At 42.6% G+C, this 23,589-nt stretch overlaps 2 protein-coding genes across 4 annotated transcripts; one reads left to right on the top strand and one right to left on the bottom strand.

Moving 5' to 3' along the window:
• The first annotated feature begins 34 nt into the window (after positions 1 to 34).
• Positions 35 to 17,864, top strand: LOC136437809 (epithelial splicing regulatory protein 1-like). 3 transcript variants are annotated; one of them, XM_066432295.1, is made up of 15 exons: positions 35 to 299; positions 426 to 557; positions 834 to 1,047; positions 3,887 to 3,961; positions 4,731 to 4,785; positions 5,045 to 5,155; positions 6,297 to 6,429; positions 6,785 to 6,827; positions 7,732 to 7,829; positions 9,789 to 9,995; positions 12,220 to 12,435; positions 12,846 to 13,029; positions 13,772 to 13,846; positions 15,013 to 15,398; positions 16,118 to 17,864. In XM_066432295.1, exons 1-15 carry the CDS (start codon positions 162 to 164, stop codon positions 16,292 to 16,294), a joined length of 2,244 nt encoding a protein of 747 aa, XP_066288392.1. In that variant the 5' UTR covers positions 35 to 161; the 3' UTR covers positions 16,295 to 17,864. The 3 variants fall into 3 exon arrangements, with proteins under 3 accessions (XP_066288392.1, XP_066288394.1, XP_066288393.1); XM_066432297.1 differs by having other exon boundaries at positions 15,013 to 15,402; XM_066432296.1 differs by lacking the exon at positions 13,772 to 13,846.
• A 2,476-nt stretch (positions 17,865 to 20,340) lies between these two features.
• LOC136438518 (histamine H3 receptor-like) lies at positions 20,341 to 22,680 on the bottom strand. The gene is made up of 2 exons (XM_066433329.1): positions 21,872 to 22,680; positions 20,341 to 21,402 (listed from the first exon to the last, which is right to left on the bottom strand). Exons 1-2 carry the CDS (start codon positions 22,490 to 22,492, stop codon positions 20,569 to 20,571), a joined length of 1,455 nt encoding a protein of 484 aa, XP_066289426.1. The 5' UTR covers positions 22,493 to 22,680; the 3' UTR covers positions 20,341 to 20,568.
• Positions 22,681 to 23,589: the final 909 nt, after the last annotated feature.

Below are 23,589 nucleotides of genomic sequence, written 5' to 3'. Positions count from 1 at the left end.
TAGGAAACAATGCGGTACATGGGGCGGTATCGACAACTCGCGACCAACCCGATTTGCATATGATTTGCACGCCAAGCGGAGTGGGGTTATATATGCTGGCGTGAGCAGCGCCTCGGTCAGAGGTTCAGTGGTCTTGCTTGAGTGGACTTGGTTAGATTGGAATGATGGCGGGCTCGTACAGTAACCTAGTGGTGGTGTCGTGCACCACGGCCGGGCAGGCGGCCGGAGAGCTGCTCGGATCCGACGAGAGCGAGATCGTACACATCCTGTGGTCCGTCGTGGATACCACAGCCAACACGGTAAGTCACAAAACTCCCCCTCCCCTATCGTGTTGTATCCGTGTTTTGGGCATGTTGGGGATGCGCTGGGTATGCCGGGACGAGATAGGCGGCGTGTTTATACCGGTTCTTCTGTCTACCTTCCAGGTGTCCGTACCTGTCCAGAGTCTGGTGGTCAAGCCCGATCACAGCGAACTTTCCGACGAGGCCAAGTCGAGGACCGGGTTGGACGAAGGAGCCGTTGCCGACGGAGCGCCCATCCAGGCCGTCTTAGAACAGGTGATCAAACAGTTCCCCCTACCTCTCTACCAAACACAACATGTGATCGTGCCTGTACTGGTTTCGTAGCGCCGGGGTCACCCCGGGTAGCCATGTCTCACCTGTGTAGGTCTGAGGCCGGATTTGGGGGGTTTTCTCCGCATGTGAAGTGTGTAGAAGTAAAAATCACGTTACTTGGAAAGCTTATATTGATCCCGTTCTGGTTGTGTTGTTGTGAAGGGGGCGTTATTTACGTTACAAGTTGTCTGACATGCTCTCTTGTTGTGTATGAAACAGCTACACCAGTCTCTCACCAACGGCGTCGGGGCGCCTTTCTGTCTTGTTGTGGACGGGCAGCAGGCCATGAGACAGTGCCTTCACCCAGAAACCTGCAAGAAGGGCATCAGCCTGCCCGACTACTTCTACGCCTTCTTCGACTTGAGACGGGAGTTTCGGAAATTCCAGTCGACCTCCCCAGCGCCGATCGGCTCGGTCGGAGACATGGCACAACGTATCCTTCTCAGTGTTCACGCACCGATACACCGGTATGATTCACCTCCTAAACATTGTCTGTTTGTGTCACCGTGAACTATACACCGTGTACCCCCGCCTTGTCGCTTTAAGCCGGGCGGAGAGCAGAAAGCCTTTGCCCCCGTGTACACTTACCGGGGCTACGCGTTCCTTTCTTATGCTAACGGGGGTCCTTTCAACCGGTAAGGTCCCACGGTCGTCTGGCGATATGCAAGTCAAGGCTTCATCCGGTGAAATTATACCACGTCACACCGAAATTCCGCATAATCTTGCTCCGTAGTTTCCAAAGAGCTCAGAGGATATCCTCATTATTGTCGTATGGACTCATTAGATCTGTCTGGGTTGCAGAAATCTCGGTTTGAAGCAACAGTTGGTTGTTGAAGTCGCCAGTGTGGTTTGATTGACTGTGTGTTGAATATTGCATGTCGTACATTTCGAAGCGCAGTGCTTCCGGAATTCCTCGTTCTGGCTCCTAGTTTTACGCTCAGCTCAGTAACCCCTCTTGAGTCTATAAAACAGTTAGCACCTACTTGATAATTAGTCAAGGGAGGAGCATTTCTCCAGTTGTGGGTCAGTTTTATTTAGGGAGGGCTGGATGGGAAGAAAGATTCACGTGAGACTTGGCATTCGTCGTGTTTTGTGTCCATGTTTACAATCAGTAGGTCACATGGAGAGACGTCTGTTTACACGGTGACTTGTTCGTTTGTTTACCCGAGTCTTCAACCGCAACAATTCCGGATTAGCATGCAAAACGACAGAGTAGAACATGCATTGTAGCGTTCGGAACAAGCATTGTTATTGTGTTATTCTAGGAGTCACAACAGTGGGGCCTTTTGATTTGGCTATGTAGAGAGCAGAGGATAGTATAGTTCTATTTTTGAAACACCAGTGAGTTGATCATTTGAGTAGTATGTCTTTCCAATATGGCGACGGAAAAGGTATATCTTAGCAGCACTGTGAACACTCGTGACGCAATCCTCCGAAATTGTATACAACAGCGCCCTAAAAATAGTTCCTACCCAAAATCTGAACTCCTAACACAATTAGTCGCCATCGGGAGGGTTCTGATTTAAGACCACGGCCATTTTCTCAGGATGTGTTGTAAGCCGTGTGGATTAGTAAGTGTGGTTATACCTGCCCAGCTTTGTAATTGCTACTCTGAATGGGTTGGGTCGGATTCCGCTCTAAGGTGCGTATACGGTTGGTGCCGCTACACGACAGGAAATAGATAGTTTTGTGGGATAAACTAAACAGGCAAATGTTGTGACAGTTTTAGTACGACTTGCGTGTGTAGATAACTTGTCTCCCTTCTTAGCATCGAAGTTCTAAAGAAATGCTTTTGACGTATAGACATTTTTGATGGCTGGTTTTTAGACAACACCCCTTTTACCTCGGCAAATTGTAGCTTCTCTCCACACAAAAGCCTCTCTGTAGGATTGTCATTACAGTGAATACAGATAATAGCATTTGAAGCCATAACCCCCAGGGTATTTTGCCCCATCATAATTGGGTAAAATTATAGGCTAGGAATTTAAACAAACATTGCGGGGGAAACGTAACATTTCATACGATAAACAACACAGAACCTTTAATTATGTTTTCGATAATACAAATTTGTGTCACCTGTTTTGAATCATATAAATGTTTATATGAACCTAAACATAATCACATCTGTCAAATAAGTTTGTTTGACTTTTTGACTTTACATTCTGAATATTTCTCTTGGCAAAGTTTTGTGAATACTTTTTTCCATCCAAACTATTGTCTAATTTATTTATTTCATTGGCATCTTTTGTGTCTTTGAATCTTTTGGCAAAAAGATTTAAACCTCTTTTCAGTAACGAGGTGATTCATGACCCTATAGCTGCCTACGCAATGGCAATTTACGCTTCCGTGATTTTTTTTATGAGTACAAACATTTGCAAACCTTAAAGGAAATCTGCTTGTCTTTCGGTAAATCCTAGATTACCGCCATAGAACTTGACTTTGCATGATAAAACGAGGCACTCCCAAATCCCACACATCCTCCATGGCATCCACCTGACATTTTGGAGGCCTGGGTGCGATTCTGAAGAACGCCCCTTGGTGTACTGGTGCCTCCGAAACAAAAGGGATGATAATTTTCCCGGCCATCCATGCAGAAAGCAGGTCCGGTAGACAACACCGGTCGGTGGCTTGGGACCTGCCGGCGCGACCCCACCGCAAACCGGGGCGACAGGTTTTCCCTCTGCGCTCCGCTGCCTGACTTAAGTGGCTCGGCTTCTTGACTACCGAAAAAAACTATCGCAAAATCTCACCACCTACAGCGAAAGGTGTCGTAAACAGCGAAAGGTGTCGTAATTACATAGAAAAAGTCGTAAAATCTTCACTGTAAATTCGTCAGGAATGCAAAGATTCGGTCTATAAAAGCTTTAGTGTTTGAGTCTTGTAAGTCTACAACGGGAGACATAGAAGTTCTGGTTGACTTGACCACCGTGCAGAATGTGAAGTATTTCTTCCCTGGTTTGAAACCCTATACAACGTCAAGGCTAAGGACAAAAAAAGAGCCATGTCCCTGTTTACACCAACACCATGACTCGTGGTGATCACTACATTCTACTCACTCAAGGGTCAAGGAAGATCTGTTGTGACTCTTCCACACAGGTGTAAACTAAACAACTTCCAATCTCCGTTCTAACAATTCTTTCCCTGCGGTTTTCAACAAAGAAACATACCGTTTCAGAAGTAGGGAATCTTTAAAAACCAGAACTATCTTGGTAGGAGTCACTTTGAGATTTTCTTTAGATCATGTTGAGTTCCTTGACCAGATCTTTACACAGACCTTGGACTGGACGTAACTGCAGTAGACGAATGTCAAGCCATGTGCCTGGTCATCCAAAGGCTGATCGGCTCAGGTAAGAACCCACATTTTGCCTTAAAGTCTACCATTCCACATACGTTGAAGTCTTTGAGAATACTTGTTCTTGCACAAAGCATCGTATTGACAGATTTCATTAACCAGTTATCTTGATAAGACTGTCTTGTTGTGTTCTTTATAAACTCTAAGAAATGCAAAGGAAGGAACAAACTTCACTTAATTTCTAAATGGTAATCTTTACTAGCTTGTTGGTTCGTAACGTCTTCATAGCCCATGATGACCGGTAGTGACCTTTAAGGCCTAAGACCTAATCGAATTATCCTCAGCTTCTTCACACAAATGGTTGGGTGCCTTTAAGATACGTTACTGCCTCAGGTCTTAAAGACGAGTTGGAGTGGATGTCTGCTTCCTAGAAGACCAATTAAAACACCGTGCATGCGCAGTGGATTACCAACGAAAACATTTCACCGGTCAAGCATTGTTTGATAAAGAAAGTAGGACAAGAAGATGTTGTTTTTAGCGTGCTGGTAGTTTGTCATCTTTGGAGAAGGCACAGGAATTCGCCCCGAAGCGTCTTCTCTTTGTAAGATAGGGGAGACAATAGGGGCATCATTAAATACGGGGCAGAGGTGGGGAATGCCCCGAAGCTCCCGCATAAATAAGTCCTACCTGTCAGATCAATAGCTTCAATTATTCCAGCCTTTATTGTTCGGCTGAAAACACTGGTATCTCGCCTGAAAGAAAGGAGCTATCTTTTGAAACTTTGTATGACAGTTTCTAAGTTGTCTGTTTTTCTTTGATTGCAGGTCACAAGTTCACAGACCCTGAAACAGTGGACTACAAGTACGAACCGGGAACATAGTAAGTCCTGTCCTCTTCTTTTGATCTTTCACTAGAAGTTTGTCTACATTTTGTGACGTTAGTTGGACCGTTGCAACATTTAACGAAATGTCAATTATTTGACAAGGCGAAATGTGTGTCCTTGGCAAGTTGCACAAAGTTAAACACAATGTATTTAGCAAGTTAAACAACCTTTTTCTATACAGACAAACCTCATATGTACAAGGTTTGAAAATGAAGTACGGTTTTGTTCATTGCCCTTCTTCTTGTCTCTCCTCAGCCAAAAGAGTGAGCTTATCGATGACGACACCATACTGCGCGTGCGCGGTCTGCCATGGCAGTCTTCCGATCAGGACATCGCTAGGTTTTTCCGAGGACTCAACATCACCAAGTAAGTTTGGAGACTTCTTACTACATTTGAGTGGTGCAAATTTACTGTTCCCACGTTTAAGTTTAAAGAAGAACATGTCATTAGATTTACTGAATGAATGATTGTTAGCAGTCTGGTCCTTTCTCTTAACAAAGAGCTTGCAGTTGCAGAGAAAAAAATTTCCACAAATTACTCCGACCCAGATGCTTGTAGCTCTTATAAAAATGGCACTGATTTGAAAATAGACTCCAAGACATTTCCTTGGAAAGGAAAAAGCAGCTGTTCGTATTTACCGTTACATCCTTGGATTACAGCACTAGTTACAGAAAGAACACTTTTAACGGTGTTGGAGAGCATGAAACAGGTGTTGTGAGACTGTTGTTGTCTTGTCGTAGTTTATTGTCATATCCAGCCAACCGAACTAGGAGGATTCAAGGCTAGCTACTGGGGTATAAAAAGGGTAAAAGAAAGGATAAACGAACAATAGATGTTTCTCGGCAGCCGTGTTGGAAGATGTTAAAGTATTCCGCCTACGCTCTGTTACTAACTTTTACCTGGTGGTATGGAAACTATGTAGTTCTGACATTTTCTTTACCCTCGCAAACTAACTTGGACGGTTGCCGCCGGTTAGAAGGGATGGTAAGGTTTAGAGGATTACTTCTGTGGTGTGGTCTTGTGCTTGCATGGTTGAATTTACCTGCATGAAGATGCACACGTGCTGTCTGCTGGTATCCTGTACAGTTTCATCTTCACATAGATAAATGCACCCCTCTAGTGATAAGTGTCTTCTGACGTAACTTTTTTTGTAGATGGCTGACTGATTTTTAAGAAAGCACGAACTGTTGTTCATCTTTCAGTTGTTAGATCTTTATGCACCAAAGAAAAATTAAACGTATAAAAGTATACTCCTGAAATATGAGAATCTGTGTATAAAATATGCTATCACATATGGTTTCCAACTTAACGTACAAGTAACTTTTGGATTTCCTTTATTGTATAACGTATAGTGATGTGCGCGGCTTTTTGTGGCATGATTCCTATGTCGCAATGGCATGGTATCTGCAGTTCATACACATGTCGCTAGGAGTGCACGTTCCATTCTGCCACGCTCGGTGGACTTTGTTGCACCATCCGCTAACCCAACGTGTCTTTCCCTTTACAGAGGAGGAGTTGCGGTCTGTTTGAACCCTCAGGGAAGGAGAAACGGGGAGGCGCTGGTTAGGTTCGCTTCTAAGGAACACAGAGACCTCGCGCTACTCAGACATAAGCACCACATAGGCCAGAGATATATAGAGGTAAGGGCAAAATGCAATATCCTTTCTTATATGCTATAGGCTTAGCATTATTGTGTACACCAGACCATTTTCCCTCTTTTTGTGGCACTCTTGTGCTTGCGTATATGCAATTCTTCCATAGTTTGGAAAATACGTGTTCTTCTAGAAGTAAAGGTGTTATTTATCCTTTATTGGTATGATGTCAAACAAAATATACATAGTAAAGGATTCACTTCAGCTTTTCTGTCGCACACGTGAGATTTAGATTCTTGAATGGACAGTCGCTAAAATCTTAGTGTCTAGAACCTAACAGCCATTATCATAGTTTAAAAACCTCCTTACAAGTGTTTATAACCTACTTCTGAATTGGTTGCAGGTTTACAAAGCCACAGGAGAGGACTTCTTGAAAGTAGCCGGAGGTGAGTCAATCATTTTTTTTTCAAACTGTTGAGGAATGAAAAGAAGACATTGTTCTTATGACAGTTATGTTGATACCCTGGGGTAATTTTGTACGAGTGATTAGCTTCTTCTTCTCCGCTGAAGTTGTGAAGGCTGACGCTTCAGTTTCTACCTGGCCTCCAGAGATAACAGGTGCGGCCTTCGGGCGAGAAAAGTTGTCGGACCAGCTTTTTTAAATGGAGGCCATTGCAGTCTGTGATTCATACCTTGGGCCAAAGCCAGCCGAATGGCAAAATCTATGACAAAAAACGAAGATAATTCATTGGCCCAACCTTAGGACAAGGGACGACATGCCTGGACTTGTCTTATCTGAGAATTCAATTGTAGAAATGTAGTACTTATTGGATCCTTGGATATTTGCCATCGAAATCTGTGATTCATACATTGCAACCAAGCCAACTGTTTGGCGTTTTTCTATGACAAAGAAGACAATAAAAAGAAGATTACTCCCTGGTCTAACCTAAAAACAAGGGACAAAATGTCTAAACGTTTCTTATCTGAGAATTAGATTGTAGTAATTATTGGATCCTTGGAAGTTTGCGGGGGAGGGGGTGTCAGTAACCTTACATCTGAAACCTGAGCCCACCTTTTGTTTGTAATTGTCATCGGATAGGAGAAGATCTCATAGCGCCTTGAAGAATTGTCTGCGGAGCTGTCAATCATAATGACATCTCTTTTGTTCAGTTTTTGAGTGATTTTCCTGCGTAGCACGAACCCAAATGTGTAGACAACATATTTGCGGCGATTCGCAATGGCTTCCCCGATCTGGTACATATCAAAGCTGCTACTGACCTTCCGATGGCGCTGATTTTTCGTGAAATTTATTGCGATTTGACGTTTTTGTTTGTTTTGTTGACAACCCAGGAAACGCTAACGAAGCCACGGCGTTCCTTAGGGACAGCGCAGCAGAAGTCATCGTGCGCATGCGTGGTCTTCCCTACACTGCCACTGCTGCTGATATTGTAAGTGATTATTTCTTCTTATCATCATCCCTAAGAATTGAAAAACAAAAAAATTGAAAAGGTAACAGAACTTACACGACAATGCTGACCATTAAAAAAAATATAGAATTGTTCCTAGAAGTTAAAAATGTGTCAATATCTTACACATACATGTTTTGAAATCACACACCTTATGATAAGTGCAATGTCGATAGAATCATGTCTGTATTCCTCAAAATATGATGATATGGAAAACATATTGTTTTATCTTATATTTCTAAAACATTGTACGCCAAGTAACCGTGTTTTAAAATGATGAAACTCGGGGGTTAGGCTTTAGAAAAAGTAGTTCTAGGTGGAACTTGTTTTAAAATGCAACCACTAATATTTCCACCCGTCCCTTCTGTATAATAAAGCGTAATGACGAGGGACAACATTTCATGCTACATTGCATGCAAATAAAGTCCTGGAACAAAGAATAAGAGATTCAGCGGATGAAGCTAGATTATAACAGCCTTTAGACGCATTCAGTGAAGAAAACCATCCGCATATATCTATTCACAGAACACACGATAGGTCAATTCCTTTTGTAGCGTCATCACAAAAGGAATGGTTTAACGATTAAGTCATTCATTCATTCTGTTACACTGACATTTAAAGGGTGCGATCGTAAAAGAAGTTGATGTAAAGAGACGAAGTGGTCGTGCGTTTTAAGAAAACCATTTATCAAGAAAAACGACTTGTCGTCGGTTGTTGTAGTAGAGCAAATAAGTTAAATTTCTAGATGATTGCACAATATTGCCATATAGGTTGATAACGTTTTGTTGCAAATTTGAAAACCTTCTTGCGCAAACCTTCTGTTCTTGTTTAAAGGCCTGGGGAAATTAGAAAGGATTTGGAATAAAAACCGTAGTGCTATATCATTCAGGGGCAACAACAGATTAACCTTTTGTTAGACATCAATCAAGATGCCTCTCTGAATGCGCCTGTCAGCAGCCCTGTGTCCCACCTGTCAGAATGTCATCCAATCTTTTAATTTCGGAACAATGAACAAAAATCCACCGTCCGCAAGGGGAAAACACTAAGTAGAAATTTCGAGGTGTTGAAGTCGTTAGCGAAAATGGAACTAAATTCTTGATACGTAATTTAAAGCAATGGCAGAAACTTAGCAATGAAAATAGCTTAAAAACAAAAAAATGACGTTGCTATTTTGATCCGGAAGGAATATACTGATAGCTAGAAGTATGGATAGAGAGATTTCCGTCTGGAATTCCAGGAGAAAATTCCAGGGAAATAGATTACCGGAAATACCAGGAAGACAGTTTATATTCCATGAGATAAAACAGCCATTGCCCTTTAGTTATGTTGATTGCATTGGTTTTCTACATTCCAATGACCTGAGTCGCTGCGATGTCTTATTGATTGGAATGTCGTGGATGACAAGTGAAGAAGATTCCACGTTGCGTGTCAATTAATTACCCTGCGTTATAGAAGACATTCTATACATCGATCTTTTTTTCAAATCATAAAAAAATCATAAAACCGAACAAAACAACCCAAAACGTAAAGGAAACAACCCACCGACTTTAATAACGGGAGAGGAAAATCAGTGAGATTGAAGGGATACGTCTTTGCGAAACGTACTCGAAAAGGACTATAGATTAGTTTGCTAAATGATGCACACTCGCTATTGTGTCGCAGTGTCAATAATTGAATGGGTCTCAATGATGATAAACGAGCAGGGGTCATCACGTGACCTCCCTCCCCTCTTGTTCACAACCGTCGTCATTACCCCTCTCACGGAAAATTAGCGTCATTTAACCTTTCGAAGATTCAAATTCTGACCGACCAATCGGGAGCCTGGGGATGTCATAACGACAGCCGGGAATCAATATAAACGCAAACACATACCAGTCAATTTCATTACAGTGTACCAACACTACGTGAGTGTAACCGTCTGTATTTGTGTATGTTCTGTAGTTGAATTTCTTCGGCCAGAGTTGCCCAGTCGCCGGCGTAGAAAAAGGGATACTCTTCGTGAGGTACGCTAACGGACGGTCGACGGGAGACGCCTTCGTGCTGTTTGAGACCGAAGCTCACGCCCAGCTTGCGCTAGCCAAGCACAAGGAGTCCCTGGGCAAGCGTTACATCGAGCTGTTCAGGAGCACGGCGGCCGAGGTGCAGCAGGTAAGAGCCGCTTCCCATTGTCGTTCTCCTACCATGCACGAATTACACGGGCGCGGGTTTTATCGGGTTGAACAATGGCTATAGGTGCGGGTATCACACACAGTTAGAGCAGCACTAACAACAATAGTTTTGTTCCTTAAATTCTTAACATCATCTGGTTCTAAAGTTGGGATAAGAGATACTGGAGTTGGTTTTCCTTGTGAAATTACAGGAAAATGAGTTTAGGTAAACGGTTGTATTGATTATGATATCTCTGAATAGTATTGCATGTTTCTGCTTCTTCATAAATCCAGAACATATTTGACAGCAAAGAAATATTTCGTTTCGACAAGTCATATATGTTATTGCTATAGCGCTTGAAAATACCACCAACCCTTTTCTGTTTGTTCACAAAATGAGATATCAGCCAGGCCACTACCTTTTCCGGTTATTTGTGGGCTCGAACAACACTATCTTCTCTACAGACCTCTGGGAACTGTTCAAAACGTTTTCCCGGTCCAAGACAAACACCGTTCCAGACATGTTGTCACGACACAAACTGATGGTTTGACCCGTAAGGTCTGCTACGACCCGAGGTATGCCATTGTTGCCAAATGGTTATACGACCCCGGCTGATTCGATATGATGTTCGCAATTAGGGTGATGCATGTCATGAGAGCTTTTACACGTGTAACTGTGGAGTAGAGACAAGATTAGGTTATTTCCAACCACCAATAGGGAGCCATCAATGTTAAAGACGTTAGACTATCACACACACGCCGGGAGTCCCCTTGAAATCAACCCACTACTGAAGGTTACGAAAATGGCGAAGTTCGTTTCGTGGCAGTGAATATAACCTAGATAAAATTTTCATAACGCTCCCTTTCTACCTGTATATATATTTCATCACCCGAGGTACAATTTTGTAACAAAGCAACGATGTTTTTGCGGGTTTGGATGGAAATGTATATATCTGCATCTCTGTTTTTGTGCTTAAGTGCCTGGTGTAATTAGCCCGCATTCACACACAATGGACAACACAGCTCTATTCTCCGTGCATGTAAGGGTAATTGGCCGTTTAGAATCCATGAAGTATTTATGATCACAATCAATACTTACAATGATCGTGCCATGAAACCTTCCCATGTTTACAATGTGGTGTTTTTACGGCTGTTCATTATTTTTTGTTCCGCTCTTTTACGGTGGAAATGGCGTAATGTGTACCCGCTTTTTTACGGTCCTATTTGGCGTGTGAGAGCACGGCCTATTGTCGCGGGCTCTGGTAATTCAGACCGACAGTCCACGGAAGATCGACCGCCATTGTGACGTTACCAGGTGTGCAGCGGGCAGCACTAAAGTATAACGCCGTTTGTCGTTCGCGTTTTTTTTTGGTTATTTTTTCTTAATCTAAGACAGAATCTGGCGGCGTCTGCATTAAAACATACACGGCTAGTGACAGTAACGAAGACATTGTAACATAAGGAAACATTTACTCCTTCTGAACATGATTATAAACGATCGTAACGAAAGCCACTGTTGCTTTGCATTGTTTTGCATGGGGCCACTTTTTTTCAGCTCAAAAGAATTTTGTTACAATGTATAAGGGACTGATAGAAAACTGGGCATTGGCAGAAAATTCGAGGTACGGAGGACACAATTTAGTTTTACCCGTAAAACTTACTCAAAACACAATCTAACAATTGTGTAATTATAAGATAAAACAAAGCAACAGAGGTTACGACTCAATACGATTGATACAAAATGCTAGTATGCTTATAAGCTATGCTATAGATGTTCAGAGAACCATTGCATTGACCAGGCCCGAACAAGGCGTAGCTGCTCTAACGTATATAATAGCGTGCCGAGCCAGGATGTGCTAAACCACGATATAGAATTCCGTTAGGCTGGCAAACAGCTGGTATTTGAATAGGAATATTCAGGAATATTATTTCACTGCCCAAGCATATTTCTTTCGCAAACAGTTTGGGAATTCTATTTGAGAGTTTCAATTCACAGCATTATTTGTACGGGCTTTGTTGTTTTACTCACTTCAAGGTCGTGTCATATTCACTTAAAAATGATAGCTTGATTCATACGCCAGTGAGTAATAGACAACCTTAAAGCTACGTAATATTCATAACGGAAAGTGCACATGAGGACAAACAAGAAAAAATGATATGTTTGATTGATCGGAAGAAACTGTTCATTGTTCCATGTTGACCATGTCCCGTGTTTTGTCCTACAGGTGTGGAACCGTTACCAACAGTTCCCGCTCATTCCCACCACCCCCACCATGATTCCCATGCTGCCTCAGCAGGCCATCACCTGTGGGTCCATCCGGGACTGCGTGCGCATGCGCGGACTGCCTTACCAAGCGACCCACGATGACGTGTTGGCCTTCCTTGGAGAGTTCGCCGTCTACGTCCGGGACCACGGCATCCATATGGTGCTCAACTCATCGGTAATTATCTTGTTTTATTACCACATGCCCGGCGGCTATACAGCATATGATATTCGTACGCTTACCTTTATAGCATTGTTCAGAACCGTAGGTATACTTTTGTCGGTGTACTTTTATCTCTACCAGCTTCATACATTATTGAAACTATGATAGGATGAAAAGTTACAGTTATCATTTCAAATCCACGGCGAAAAGAAACTGGTTGATTTCTAAAAACCCTCCTATTGAATCGCAGTCGTTTCATCCTCATAGAATGTAGTTCAATGGTGTTAACTCTTCATCATCCTATTGTTATAAATATTATTCATTCTCTCACAAATGCTGACATTGAGGTGACTTATTACAGCTTTATAGATGGTAGATAATCTTCATGGGTGCCTGTTTTGTTAACAAGACGTTGTGTATTCCAGGGCAAGCCATCCGGAGACTGTTTCATCCAGATGTACTCCCCGGAGGCAGCTCGCCAGGCGGCTGAGAAGTGTCACCGCCAGTACATGGGCGATCGCTACATCGAAGTCTTCCAGTGCTCTGGTGACGAGATGAACTTCGTGCTGATGGGGGGTCAGCTGAACAAGAACGGCATCGTCTCGCCCCGTAAGTACCACCTGCACGGAACAAACGGCTTCCTCTGCACTGGGACTCACTCTGGGCAAAACTCTCCTAGTAGTAGTAGTAGTTGTAGTAATAGTATTACTAACAAACGTTTCATCGGTAGCTAACCAGTGAGCGCGTTTTGTAGAAATGCTATGATGTGCAGGCATTTGTACATATGCGTAAACAACTAACAGGAATACTTCTTTTTGCAGTTTCACAACTAACCATATAGCCTTAAGCTTCATTCTGTCCTTTCAGTAACAATAACGCTAACGTTTTCATCTAGGCATAACTTTAGCTCTGTTTGTGGTGATCGCTATACTGCTGGTGACGGGATGCTATGCTTATACAAACATACATACCTATTATAATTTATCAATAGGACGAAGACCCATATATTGCATAAGACCATACCAGACACAATTTCATTGACTTGATATTCGTTGTTAACAGAAAATATAGAAGTAGTGGGTAAAGACTTTAGTATCAAAAATCTACTGAGTGAATATGAATTATCCAATACAAACAATAGCAACGTCTCTTAGATATATGTATTGTAATCCTAGCAAACTGACTTAATGAGAATCTCTTTAAAGATAAATATATCCTTGCGCTACGTGTGCTAGTATTCATCATTGCTAGTACCACCGAAACGCAAGATCTGACGAGTGTCACCATGTTGAAAGGCGTTGCGGCAACTGCCTACTTGAAGATGTTATAATTTCTTATTTTCACCGTACAGCTAACGTGTATGCAGCAGAAGCTCCAGTCCTACTCGATGCCCAAATGTGTGACTACCTAGGCCAGCAAATGACGGGTCCGTTTCTCATCATATGATTTTAAAACTGTACTTATTGTTTCATTTCCATAGGGGCAGGGTAACTGCCAGTGTCCAAATGCAATGTGGAAGCTGCATGCTCAATGTTGAAAGCTTTATGCTACGGCAAGGCAGCAATGTGAGGAATGGTATCAGGGGTATGTGCTGTCTGTATGTATGTCGGTCTTGACCATTGGGTTATTTTTGGGGACTGTTATGTGGTGCAAGGGATGTACTATATTATCATTTTGGTGGTCAAGGCATGACATGGTCATACTGTTTGTTCAGCGGGTGATAAGTTCTAAGGCTTGAGTGTAGTAGACTTGTTTGTGTCACCGGCTTGGGGTGTCAAGGAGGCGCATGCGGTTGCTGTTCATCGGGGGACGATTTTACCACGCAAAAAACCTGACATGATGTTGCTACCACCACACTTTGTTTACAGTTCTTTGGGGCCTTTGTGGTCGTTTTTCCTCCGCAATACGATAGCTCGAAGCACCCTGAGACTGTGTAAGACATATTGACACCTTCTGATGTTACGGCAGCCTTCATTGGTAGCACGACGAACGAACTGACCAATGAGGTGTGAGTTATTGGCCAGTTGGGATGGGGGATGATGGGAATTACGGTTGCAGTGAAACTGCACTCTAGAAAAAAAAGAGAGTGTGAACTGTGGGATGCCGGGAAGTTGGTTGGTTGGTTGTTCACTCAGCACGGAGATGGATTTTGATTGGTGGTTAACAGCACGGGATTGGCCCATCCTGATCCACTTCTCTCATTGCTTGCTTCATGTAATGTAATGTAGGGCATGGGTTGCTCGGGCAACCAGGTTGTTTCTTTATTCGTTGGATGTGTAATGCATCATTTGGTAAAGAAATAAATCAAGAAAAAAACTGAAGCCTGGTGCCCGAGCAAGGCCATGAGTAGGCACTGACCAAAAGCTTGTTCATGGCAATGGTTAACATAACCACATGGCAATGGTTAACATAACCACAAGTATGTATCTTGCTTTCATGGTGCCAAAGTCTATGTGGTATTCACAGTGCTTTCCCTTTAGTTTATCACCGCTTTTCAGCGAGGTGTCCACGTTTTACAGACTGTGTGCACTTTGGGCCAATGTTGTAGCTGTCTGTATCTTAACCGAGGTGTCTATGTTTCTGTCTCTCCAGCCACGGCCTCTGGTCCAGCAGCAGCGGCCGCAGCAGCCGCGGTGGCAGCAGCGAACCAGTACCAGCAGTACCCGGGGTACCCACCGCAGGTCCAGGTGCCGCAGATGTCCATCTTACCGCAGGGGATGATGCAGAGCCCCCGGGGGATCCCAAGCCCGGCCGCCGCCACCTCACCCTACTACACCTCGGCAGCAGCAGCGGCAGCAGCGGCGGCGGCAGCAGCAGGCTACCCTCCCGCCATGTACCCGCAGTACTACTTCCCCAGCCCGCCCGTCTCCCCGACCAGCGTGGGCTACTACCCGCCACCTTCACCGGTGCTACGCATGCGCGGGATACCGTACAACGCAGGAGTCCATGACGTAGTCAACTTCTTCGGAGGTTATCAGGTTGGTAAGTACACGGATTTCATTAACATATTGAGCACCGTCCTACCCCTCGCACTAACCCTCTCTCCCTTGCGTGCAGTGTTCTCCCATCCCTATCCTTACGTATGCTTGTAGAAATATTTATGACTACGTTTTTGTAACATTCATGTTATTAGGGCCAAAGAATTGTCGCTTTGCTGTCAAAGTAAGCTTTGAGGAGGACGGTATAAAGTAACCATTAAGTGTCCCGACGGGTGGACGTGAAAGATTGTAATTGAATTGCATGCAGCAGCCGTATATGTCTGGGCCCCTTCGTGCGTTGGCGAAGGAGACAAATGTTCTGGTATTAGGAAATCAATCCTTTATCCAACTGACAAGACGTTATTGGACTGTGTAACATAGAAATGTCAGCAGGAATTATCTATTCAATCGCGTTACTGGAACACACTCCTGTCCCTTATTCCATCCACGCCCTTCCGCCATTTTGATGACGTCACAGATTCCATTGTGAACGTCTCCAAAATCATCTATAGGCGCGGATAGATATAGATGTGGATATCTAAAATGACAGCCCTGATTTCATTGTTCTCATCTCCTACAAATTGGCGTCTCAGAAGAGAAAAAGACTAGGAAATGACGGTCAAGGGTGGGAGGGGGTATTATGTTATGAGAAGCGACTATTTACTGTAGTCAATGTATGTGTGGTGCTGACGTCTTACGGGTTCCTTTAACCCCCCTAGGTGCCTCCTGAGTACGTGCAGATGCTTGTTGATGTGCTGGGAAGACCGACCGGAGAGGCCATCGTGACCTTCCTCTCCCACGAGTTTGCGCAGAAGGCCCTTCTGGAGAAGAACAGACAACTTTTGGGGAGTCAGCCGGTGGAGCTGGCGCCACTGGAGTTGGTCCCAGCACTGTAGGCAACCATAGTGTTACAATTTTCCGTGATATGTTATAAACTTTATCTCTACAAACACACAAACAAACAAACAGTTTTTTTCAAAGCCATTGATGTCAGACCATATCCCACTTGAGGCACTCTGGAAGCAAATCAGAGAAGAGAACCAAAAGTGAGTTTTTTTGTAGATATTCCATCGTTAAGACAATCATGAATGTAGTGTATACCAGAGGTAAGCGGAGCTAGCTTCCTCACTATGCGAATTAGAATGAATGATTATATATAGTGTGATATATAGTGTGACAGACAATCATGTCTATGGCAATTATGCCAACTGAATTTGAAACAAAACCAGCCTTAGGACCGACTGTAACCTAGAGAAACAACTACAGCCGACACTTTCTTGTAGTTTTCGATCTTGATGTACTTTATGATGTTGATATTTTATAAGTAGATAGCGTTACTCTATGCAAACTTAAACTACAATGTACGTTGTACGTGCTCCCAACACCAATGCATATCCTTCACCGGGCAGTAGTTTTTGTTAGAAGTCATTTGAGTCGTTGTATGTATATGAAGTACCTGAATGTATATTTTGCACTTGTAGACTTGACACATTGTCACTGGACGCCATCAGTGAAAAAAAAAACATCACAAGATGTCACCAAAAGATTCTTTCTTACCGAGATTCAAAGAGAAAGTTTTTTTAGTCCATCCTGTGATAGTTAGAGAAGTAGCTAAAATTTGTTGTGCACTTTGAATCCTCGCGTGTTTTCTTGGCTGAAATGCCAAATTTGAAATTTCCACAAATTTGCAGTCGACTTTTCCAATCCGATGTGCCTTAAGACAAAATAACTCCTCCGGGCAAAGCTCTAGTCTAGCAGAAATATCGTGCACTTATGGGAGACATACTATATGATATCACATCTCCCGAACGGTTTTATTAATTATTGATATCGATGATCAAGTTTTACTGTTTTGAAATGTTATGATTTCTTTGAGATTATTAAGCTTTTTTGAGCAATGTTTGTATATCTTTGCTGCATACAGGTGTCACGAAATATGATTTCATGACATATTGTCATATCGATATTTTATGTTTCCTACGTGAGACACCTTTACGCATGTGCGCATGTGCAATACATAAGGGAAAGTAACCAATCAGAACGTGGTGTAGATGTCAGCTGACAACCCTTCAGATGTGACATTCCCAACTATTGTTTTCGAACAATCTGGACCACTAGCAAGTAAAACAAACAATGACACTAACGGTTTGTGTGATAATCCATGCTTTGCAGTCAACATTGTCGATATAACATTTACTTGGAAAGAATGTTACGACTCTGTAATACTAAGACTTTTCCATGACCACGCCTTAAAAAAAGCCATGTCCGTTCGTAGCACCCCTGTTCCAGAAGAAGTTTGTGTTTTCCCAAAAGGAACAGGGAGTTATTTATTGTGTGAACGCGTTCGTCGGCGTTGTTGACTGGTAAACTTGCACATCTTGCCGAAGAAAATATTTTTAAGATTTGTATCTCACTTTTGTATATTAGTCTGAAAGAATGAACAAAATAAATATGTTAAATGAAGAACGGTTGTCTCACATTGTCTTTGTATGGAATGCTAAGTATGAACTAAGAACATAATAAAGTAATGTGTTCCAAGACTGCCCCGTAATACAACTTCCATTCTAGCCAGATACATAGTCGCATACTCAGAATTCATTAATTGTAATAGCAATGGTGCTTTTTATATTTACTTTGCTGAAATGTATTAGGCCAATCATGGCCCGTAGGAAGGAAAATCAACAAAGTTATAGTTTCTATACGTACAGCACCAAAAGTCTAGTAATGACACGCTAGGACTAAATAATAAATAGGACCAGGACCGTTTGTAGAAAGAAACCTACTGGATCTTACGAAGTTTGTGTTGAACGGGACAAAGTGAAGAAAATTGAAGAGAGACTGCTTGCAACTGTAGGGTGATCAGACCACTGCAGCAGCAGAACACAGTGGATAATACGCTATATATATATTCTAATGAAAAAGTTATGATTTCAAACTTAGTTACTAGTACTACATTGCAAGCTTAGAAATGCTAGCGGGTCTTCCGATACTTTCAAATATGATGTCTTGTGAATCAGTAACTCGCAAAAGACTTTTAAAGGGTATATTCTAAAATACATGAGGAAGATTTGTATGTAGTGCAGCAATTTCATGTCTAAAAGAATGGGTGGTAGCATTAAAGACATCAACAAGTACAAAGATTAAATATCAGACCGCAAAATGTAGCTTTTGTAACTATTTCCACTACCAATGACGTCAATTTGACGTTAACTTTTGCCATGCAATATTGGGACGCAGACAAATAGAAACAACTAATCGTATCCATTCAAGAGATTATCAATCAGACATAATTGGCTAATTAAGTATGACAGATCGAATCTTAATTACAGGAGACCCGTACTGTCCCTAGAGCGGTGCTGTATATTGGGCAGCCTTCTTGGAAATGCTGATTGTTAGATGGTCGCCAATACAGGGGTCATAACTTCTTGTTACCCTAACCTACGCCGAGAAGGTTATGGTTTTGGTAGCGTTTGTGTGTATGTGTGTATATATATATATATATATATATACATGCATATATGTATGTATGTATGTGTGTATATATGCATTCATGTGTGTATGTATGTATGTATGTATGTATGCATATATGTATGTATGTATGTTTGCATGTATGTATGTCACTATGTATGTAATACGTATTTGTATGAATGTGTGTTGTTTAGCAGCATAACTCAAGATGCTATGGATGAATTCTATATGGATGACAAAGTATTAGATTTCGGGCTGACTAGCGGCTTTCCACGGCACTGCAACAGATCTTCCGGTTTTCATACATCTTTTGACCATTTATTTACTTCAAATGCTTCTCCCTTCTATTCATGCCATGTTGGAAGATAAATGAAATTGTCAAGATTTGTGAAACTTGTACATGTACATGTTACCATCAATATGAACGTGCATGTACTGTAGATAACATGGCTTACAAAGTGCCATGTATATCTTAAAATTGTATACCTCTATTCCAAAATTTGGCATCTTGCTCCCAAATTTTTTACAAAGATAGTGGTAAATACTTAAGTCCCTTTCCGCCCCTTGCTTGATCTTCGAAATTCCGATTAACAAAATCTCAGTGGAGAGGAGAAAAGAGGCCCATCCAGCATTGCAAACGGAATACCAACGGTATGGTGTAGAAGCGCCTTCTACTGACGACTGAAGGTACTGCACCGGGAAAAGTGACTACTCACAGTTAAGAGCGGCAAACAGTACCCCTATAGCAGACTAACTCCTCTTTCATGTTTTTCTGTCTATTTGGCCAGTTTCTACTCTTTCCAGCCGCCTCTGGAGCCTGGTAGGGGCTACATAACTTACAGGATTTAGAAAAAAATTGGTCCATCGATATCGCGATGTCGAACTTACAAAAATACACTTTTGCATTTGTTCAATGCGGGCTTGTTTCACGAAATTTGATTGAAGTTAGGATGTGGTAGCCCTTTAAAAAGTGACAATTTATAGGAAATGTAGACTCGACCACTTCTGTTGGTATAATTCGATGGAATCATTTGCCTTTGGTGTGTTTATGAAATATCTAAACTATACATAGGCCTCCTTTTGAATGATATTTGACATCAAAGTAACATAAGTCTCAAAAATTCAAACCCCTTAGCGAGCCTTTTGCAATTTCTCCATTCCCGAAGAGACCGAAATTTGGTAATTTGACGGTCGTTTTTCCAACTTTTCTAGCCGCGGCCGTGAGAGGTACTGCAGATTAGGCTCTGATAGGGTATGAAGGCCCGACCTGTAAAAATGTTAAAATTTCCGAGATATGCGGCATACACTCTCCTAAACAGCTCCAGACGTCTTCAAATACATTTAGATTTGCTAGTGGAACATCTAAAAGCACTGATTGGAATCTAGTTAAAAGAAAAGATTTTTGGCACAGTCCGTAGAAGCGCCACCTACATTCATGTTCACATCACCCAGATTCTAGAATAGAGCGTTGAATGATAAATGAAGATTAAGATTTTATTCAACAAACAGTTGATACATTTTGTGACATATCTTACGATGCTCGTTAGATGTCACCATTCACATGGGACCTGTCACATATTGTTTTGCATTGCTTACTAAATCCGCAAGGTGACGCTATTACACGCGATAAAGGCACAACATCAAAATACCAAATCAACACGACATGCCAACTGGTACGACTACACGTTTCTGCATCATCTTTTCAAGTCTGATCGCCTGTCCGAAACTCCGTCCTTTCTTCACGAACAACCGAGACTCCTGGTTTATAACTTTGTTCGGTCTTTACGGGTTCCTTCTCGGCCAGGAAAGTTATTTTACACCACTGGCAGATGAGGGACTGGAATGCTGCCCGGAACTGCGTATGGAAAGCGGCATAAACGATAGGATTGATGGTGGAGTTCAGCCACAAGAACCAGAAGGAGACTTCATACAGTTCGTCTACGATACAGGACGAGCAAAGCGTTCGGATGAGTGTGAAGATAGTGAACGGTGTCCAACAGATGGCAAACACGACCACCACGATGGCGAGGGTCTTGGCAACGCGCAGCTCTCGCCCCATGTGATCAAAGGACAGCTTCTTCCTGGTCCGCAAAGGTCTATTGGAAGCACCTGTGGATGAGCTGCTGCTGGCGAAGGTCGTCAACGTCGTCATTTCCGGTGCAAGGGACGACGGGATGTCAAGATTGCAGGACCCCCTGCTCCCATCCCTTCTTCTAATGGAAGTGCGAGGAGCTTTGTACTCGTCCTTTCTCTTCAACTTCGCTTTAGCTCTCTCTCGGATTTCTTTGTAGACTTTGAAATAGAAGAAGGACACGCTAACGAACGGGGTGAAGAACTCTACCACTGAGGCTGTGAAGGTAAAGGGGAAGTTGTCGTGGAAGGGTACGAAACATTTCCGGTCAGGGATGAGTCTCTTTCCGGCGACGTGCTCCCAGCTCACGATGGCAGGACCGTACAGCAAAAAGGCTATGATCCACACAAGTGCCATTTGGATGTACGTGGTGTTCTTAGAGTTGTGGAGCTTGTATTTGACAGCCTGTTGAAAAGACGAATACAATCAACAACAGGTTCCCACATGTTTTGTTTCATTCCATGGTTGCAGTATGATTTGAGTCTGATCTTAAGCATATTAAAATCTGGTTCAAAACATTGGACTGATGGATCTTTTCACAATTCACAACATGTAACAGCTGGTTTAAAACATTGGAATAATGGATCTTTTCACAACATGTAAAAGTAGCTGACAATGGTGAATCTCTTAGTAAATCTCCAAGCAGATCTTCACGGGGGCAAAATCGTATCAGCCAGCCAGAATCTTCAGCCAGTCCCCGTACATGAAGATTCTGGCTGGCTCACGGATACGGTTTTGCCCCCGTGGAGATCTGCTTGGAGATTAGACAATGATGACCTATGTACTATTGTATGCAGTGATCACAGATTTTTGCTTTATTGGCTTCAAAAGTTACATGCTCGGCATATAACGTAGGTTTTGAAAATAAATTTACCTGTGTGACGCAGCGGTACCGGTCCAGGCTGATCGCCATGATGTTCAGAGTTGACGCCGAGCAGAAACAATAATCTAACGCCAACCACGACACACACATGGAGTGCCCCAGCGGCCAGTTACTGGTCAGAATGTACGGTGCGTAAGGAGGCATGGCCAGCAGCCCAATCATCAGGTCAGCCACGGCCAAGTTCATCAGGAAATAGTTACTCGTGGTCTGGAGGGTCTTGGTTCGCCAGAAGGCCACGATGACCAGAAGGTTGCCGAACACGGTCACCAGGATGACCACCGTGATCAGGAGAGCCAAGATGGCGGACACGACGTTCGAAAATGGCGGCGGTGTCATGACCGTGATATTCTGGTCGGTTGTCACATTGGTTGTGTTGGTCGGCATGCAGGTAGCTGCTAATGACACGAAATAATCTAAAGCGCTTTCCGTCGCAGCCATCGAAGATGTCACGTTTGAAAGCTGTGAAGCTAACATTTCCTCATAAGATGCAGACGCCATTGCCGTTGCCTTCCTTCCTTCCGATGACTTATTGGAGCCGCTGAATGTAAAGACGACAATCTGGAATGGAAAGAATAATGAAGAGTCATTCTTGGTGCCTGTTGGCAATTGCATGGTTCAAGCGTCTGTGAAGCATGCATATCTCTGACTGCTGACGTAGGGAAACATAGATTGAGTCCCCAGGGTGCCATTCTTACAGGACATTCGTTTCAGACAGCCACTTATTCTACCGCTATTACCAAGAGCCCATGTTTTTTAGTAGAATACAGTACGAGCTACAGGTCTTACTGCGATGGTGCCACTCAGAGGTGTGTGACGTGCTAGGCATGTACATTTTGAACATAAGCTGATTTTTTTTTTACTGGCAAATGTTACAGTACATTACAACGGCTCTCAGGCAGCATAGCTGATATTAGTTACTAGCAGTCAACTGACAGAAATACACTGTATTCAAACTAATGACAATTTACACATCACCAGTTTGAATACAGTGTAACTAACTTACAACAAGCTGATTTCACATGCTGCCGACTCCTCTGGTGCTAATCTCAGAACTTAAAGTATTATGGTAGGGCACCGCAGAGATTGGAACTATGCATGTATGTATCCTCGCATAAAAGCACTTTTGCAATGTATTAAGTTTTGATCAAGATAAGAGTGTCTTGAAGGCATATTGAAATAGGAAAAATATGAATCCATTACGATTTCCGTGTGAGATCAAATCGCAAGACTAAAACATATATACATCTGTTCACAGTGCAAACTCTTATTGAAAATGGGAATATAGAAAATCCGAGCGATAAAGAAATCTTAGCAACAACTCGAAACAGATACAAGATGAAATCCTCACAATTACTTAAAGTGAAAGTTAAGAAGAACATGAATGCCCCTGATGTGTTGGGAAATCCAACGGCGGCTAAGATCCTAGAATGTCTAAGATATTCGGTTGAGATAAGAACAAACCATTCTATCACTTTCGACACAGTCCTTAAAAACTATGTACTATCAACTTTGAATGGTAATACCGAGGCAATGAAGTATTTGACTTATTTATCATAGGCCACGCTGATTTGATTACACGGATTACATCCTCTGGGCACAATTAAAGAATTATTTATTTTCGTTCTTTCATATCTTCTTCTTTGTCTTTGAAAGTCTTTTCCCGGGGCTTGAAATACATTCTTAGCTTATTCATTACACATGGCAAAATC

The sequence above is a fragment of the Branchiostoma lanceolatum genome, chromosome 7 (assembly GCF_035083965.1).
Source record: "Branchiostoma lanceolatum isolate klBraLanc5 chromosome 7, klBraLanc5.hap2, whole genome shotgun sequence".
NCBI classification, from domain to species: domain Eukaryota; kingdom Metazoa; phylum Chordata; class Leptocardii; order Amphioxiformes; family Branchiostomatidae; genus Branchiostoma; species Branchiostoma lanceolatum.
This window is presented reverse-complemented; position numbering and strand designations above follow the sequence as displayed.

What these genes read in the sequence shown, in the direction of transcription:
- LOC136438518 (XM_066433329.1), bottom strand. Translation starts at nt 22,492, where the DNA reads ATGCAATTGCCAACAGGCACCAAGAATGACTCTTCATTATTCTTTCCA. An exon ending in GGTACCGCTGCGTCACACAG is followed by an intron (nt 21,403 to 21,871) that starts GTAAATTTATTT and finishes TCTTTTCAACAG; the next exon opens with GCTGTCAAATACAAGCTCCA.
- LOC136437809 (XM_066432295.1), top strand. Translation starts at nt 162, where the DNA reads ATGATGGCGGGCTCGTACAGTAACCTAGTGGTGGTGTCGTGCACCACG. An exon ending in CTGCCACTGCTGCTGATATT is followed by an intron (nt 7,830 to 9,788) that starts GTAAGTGATTAT and finishes TATGTTCTGTAG; the next exon opens with TTGAATTTCTTCGGCCAGAG. An exon ending in CCTAGGCCAGCAAATGACGG is followed by an intron (nt 13,847 to 15,012) that starts GTCCGTTTCTCA and finishes CTGTCTCTCCAG; the next exon opens with CCACGGCCTCTGGTCCAGCA.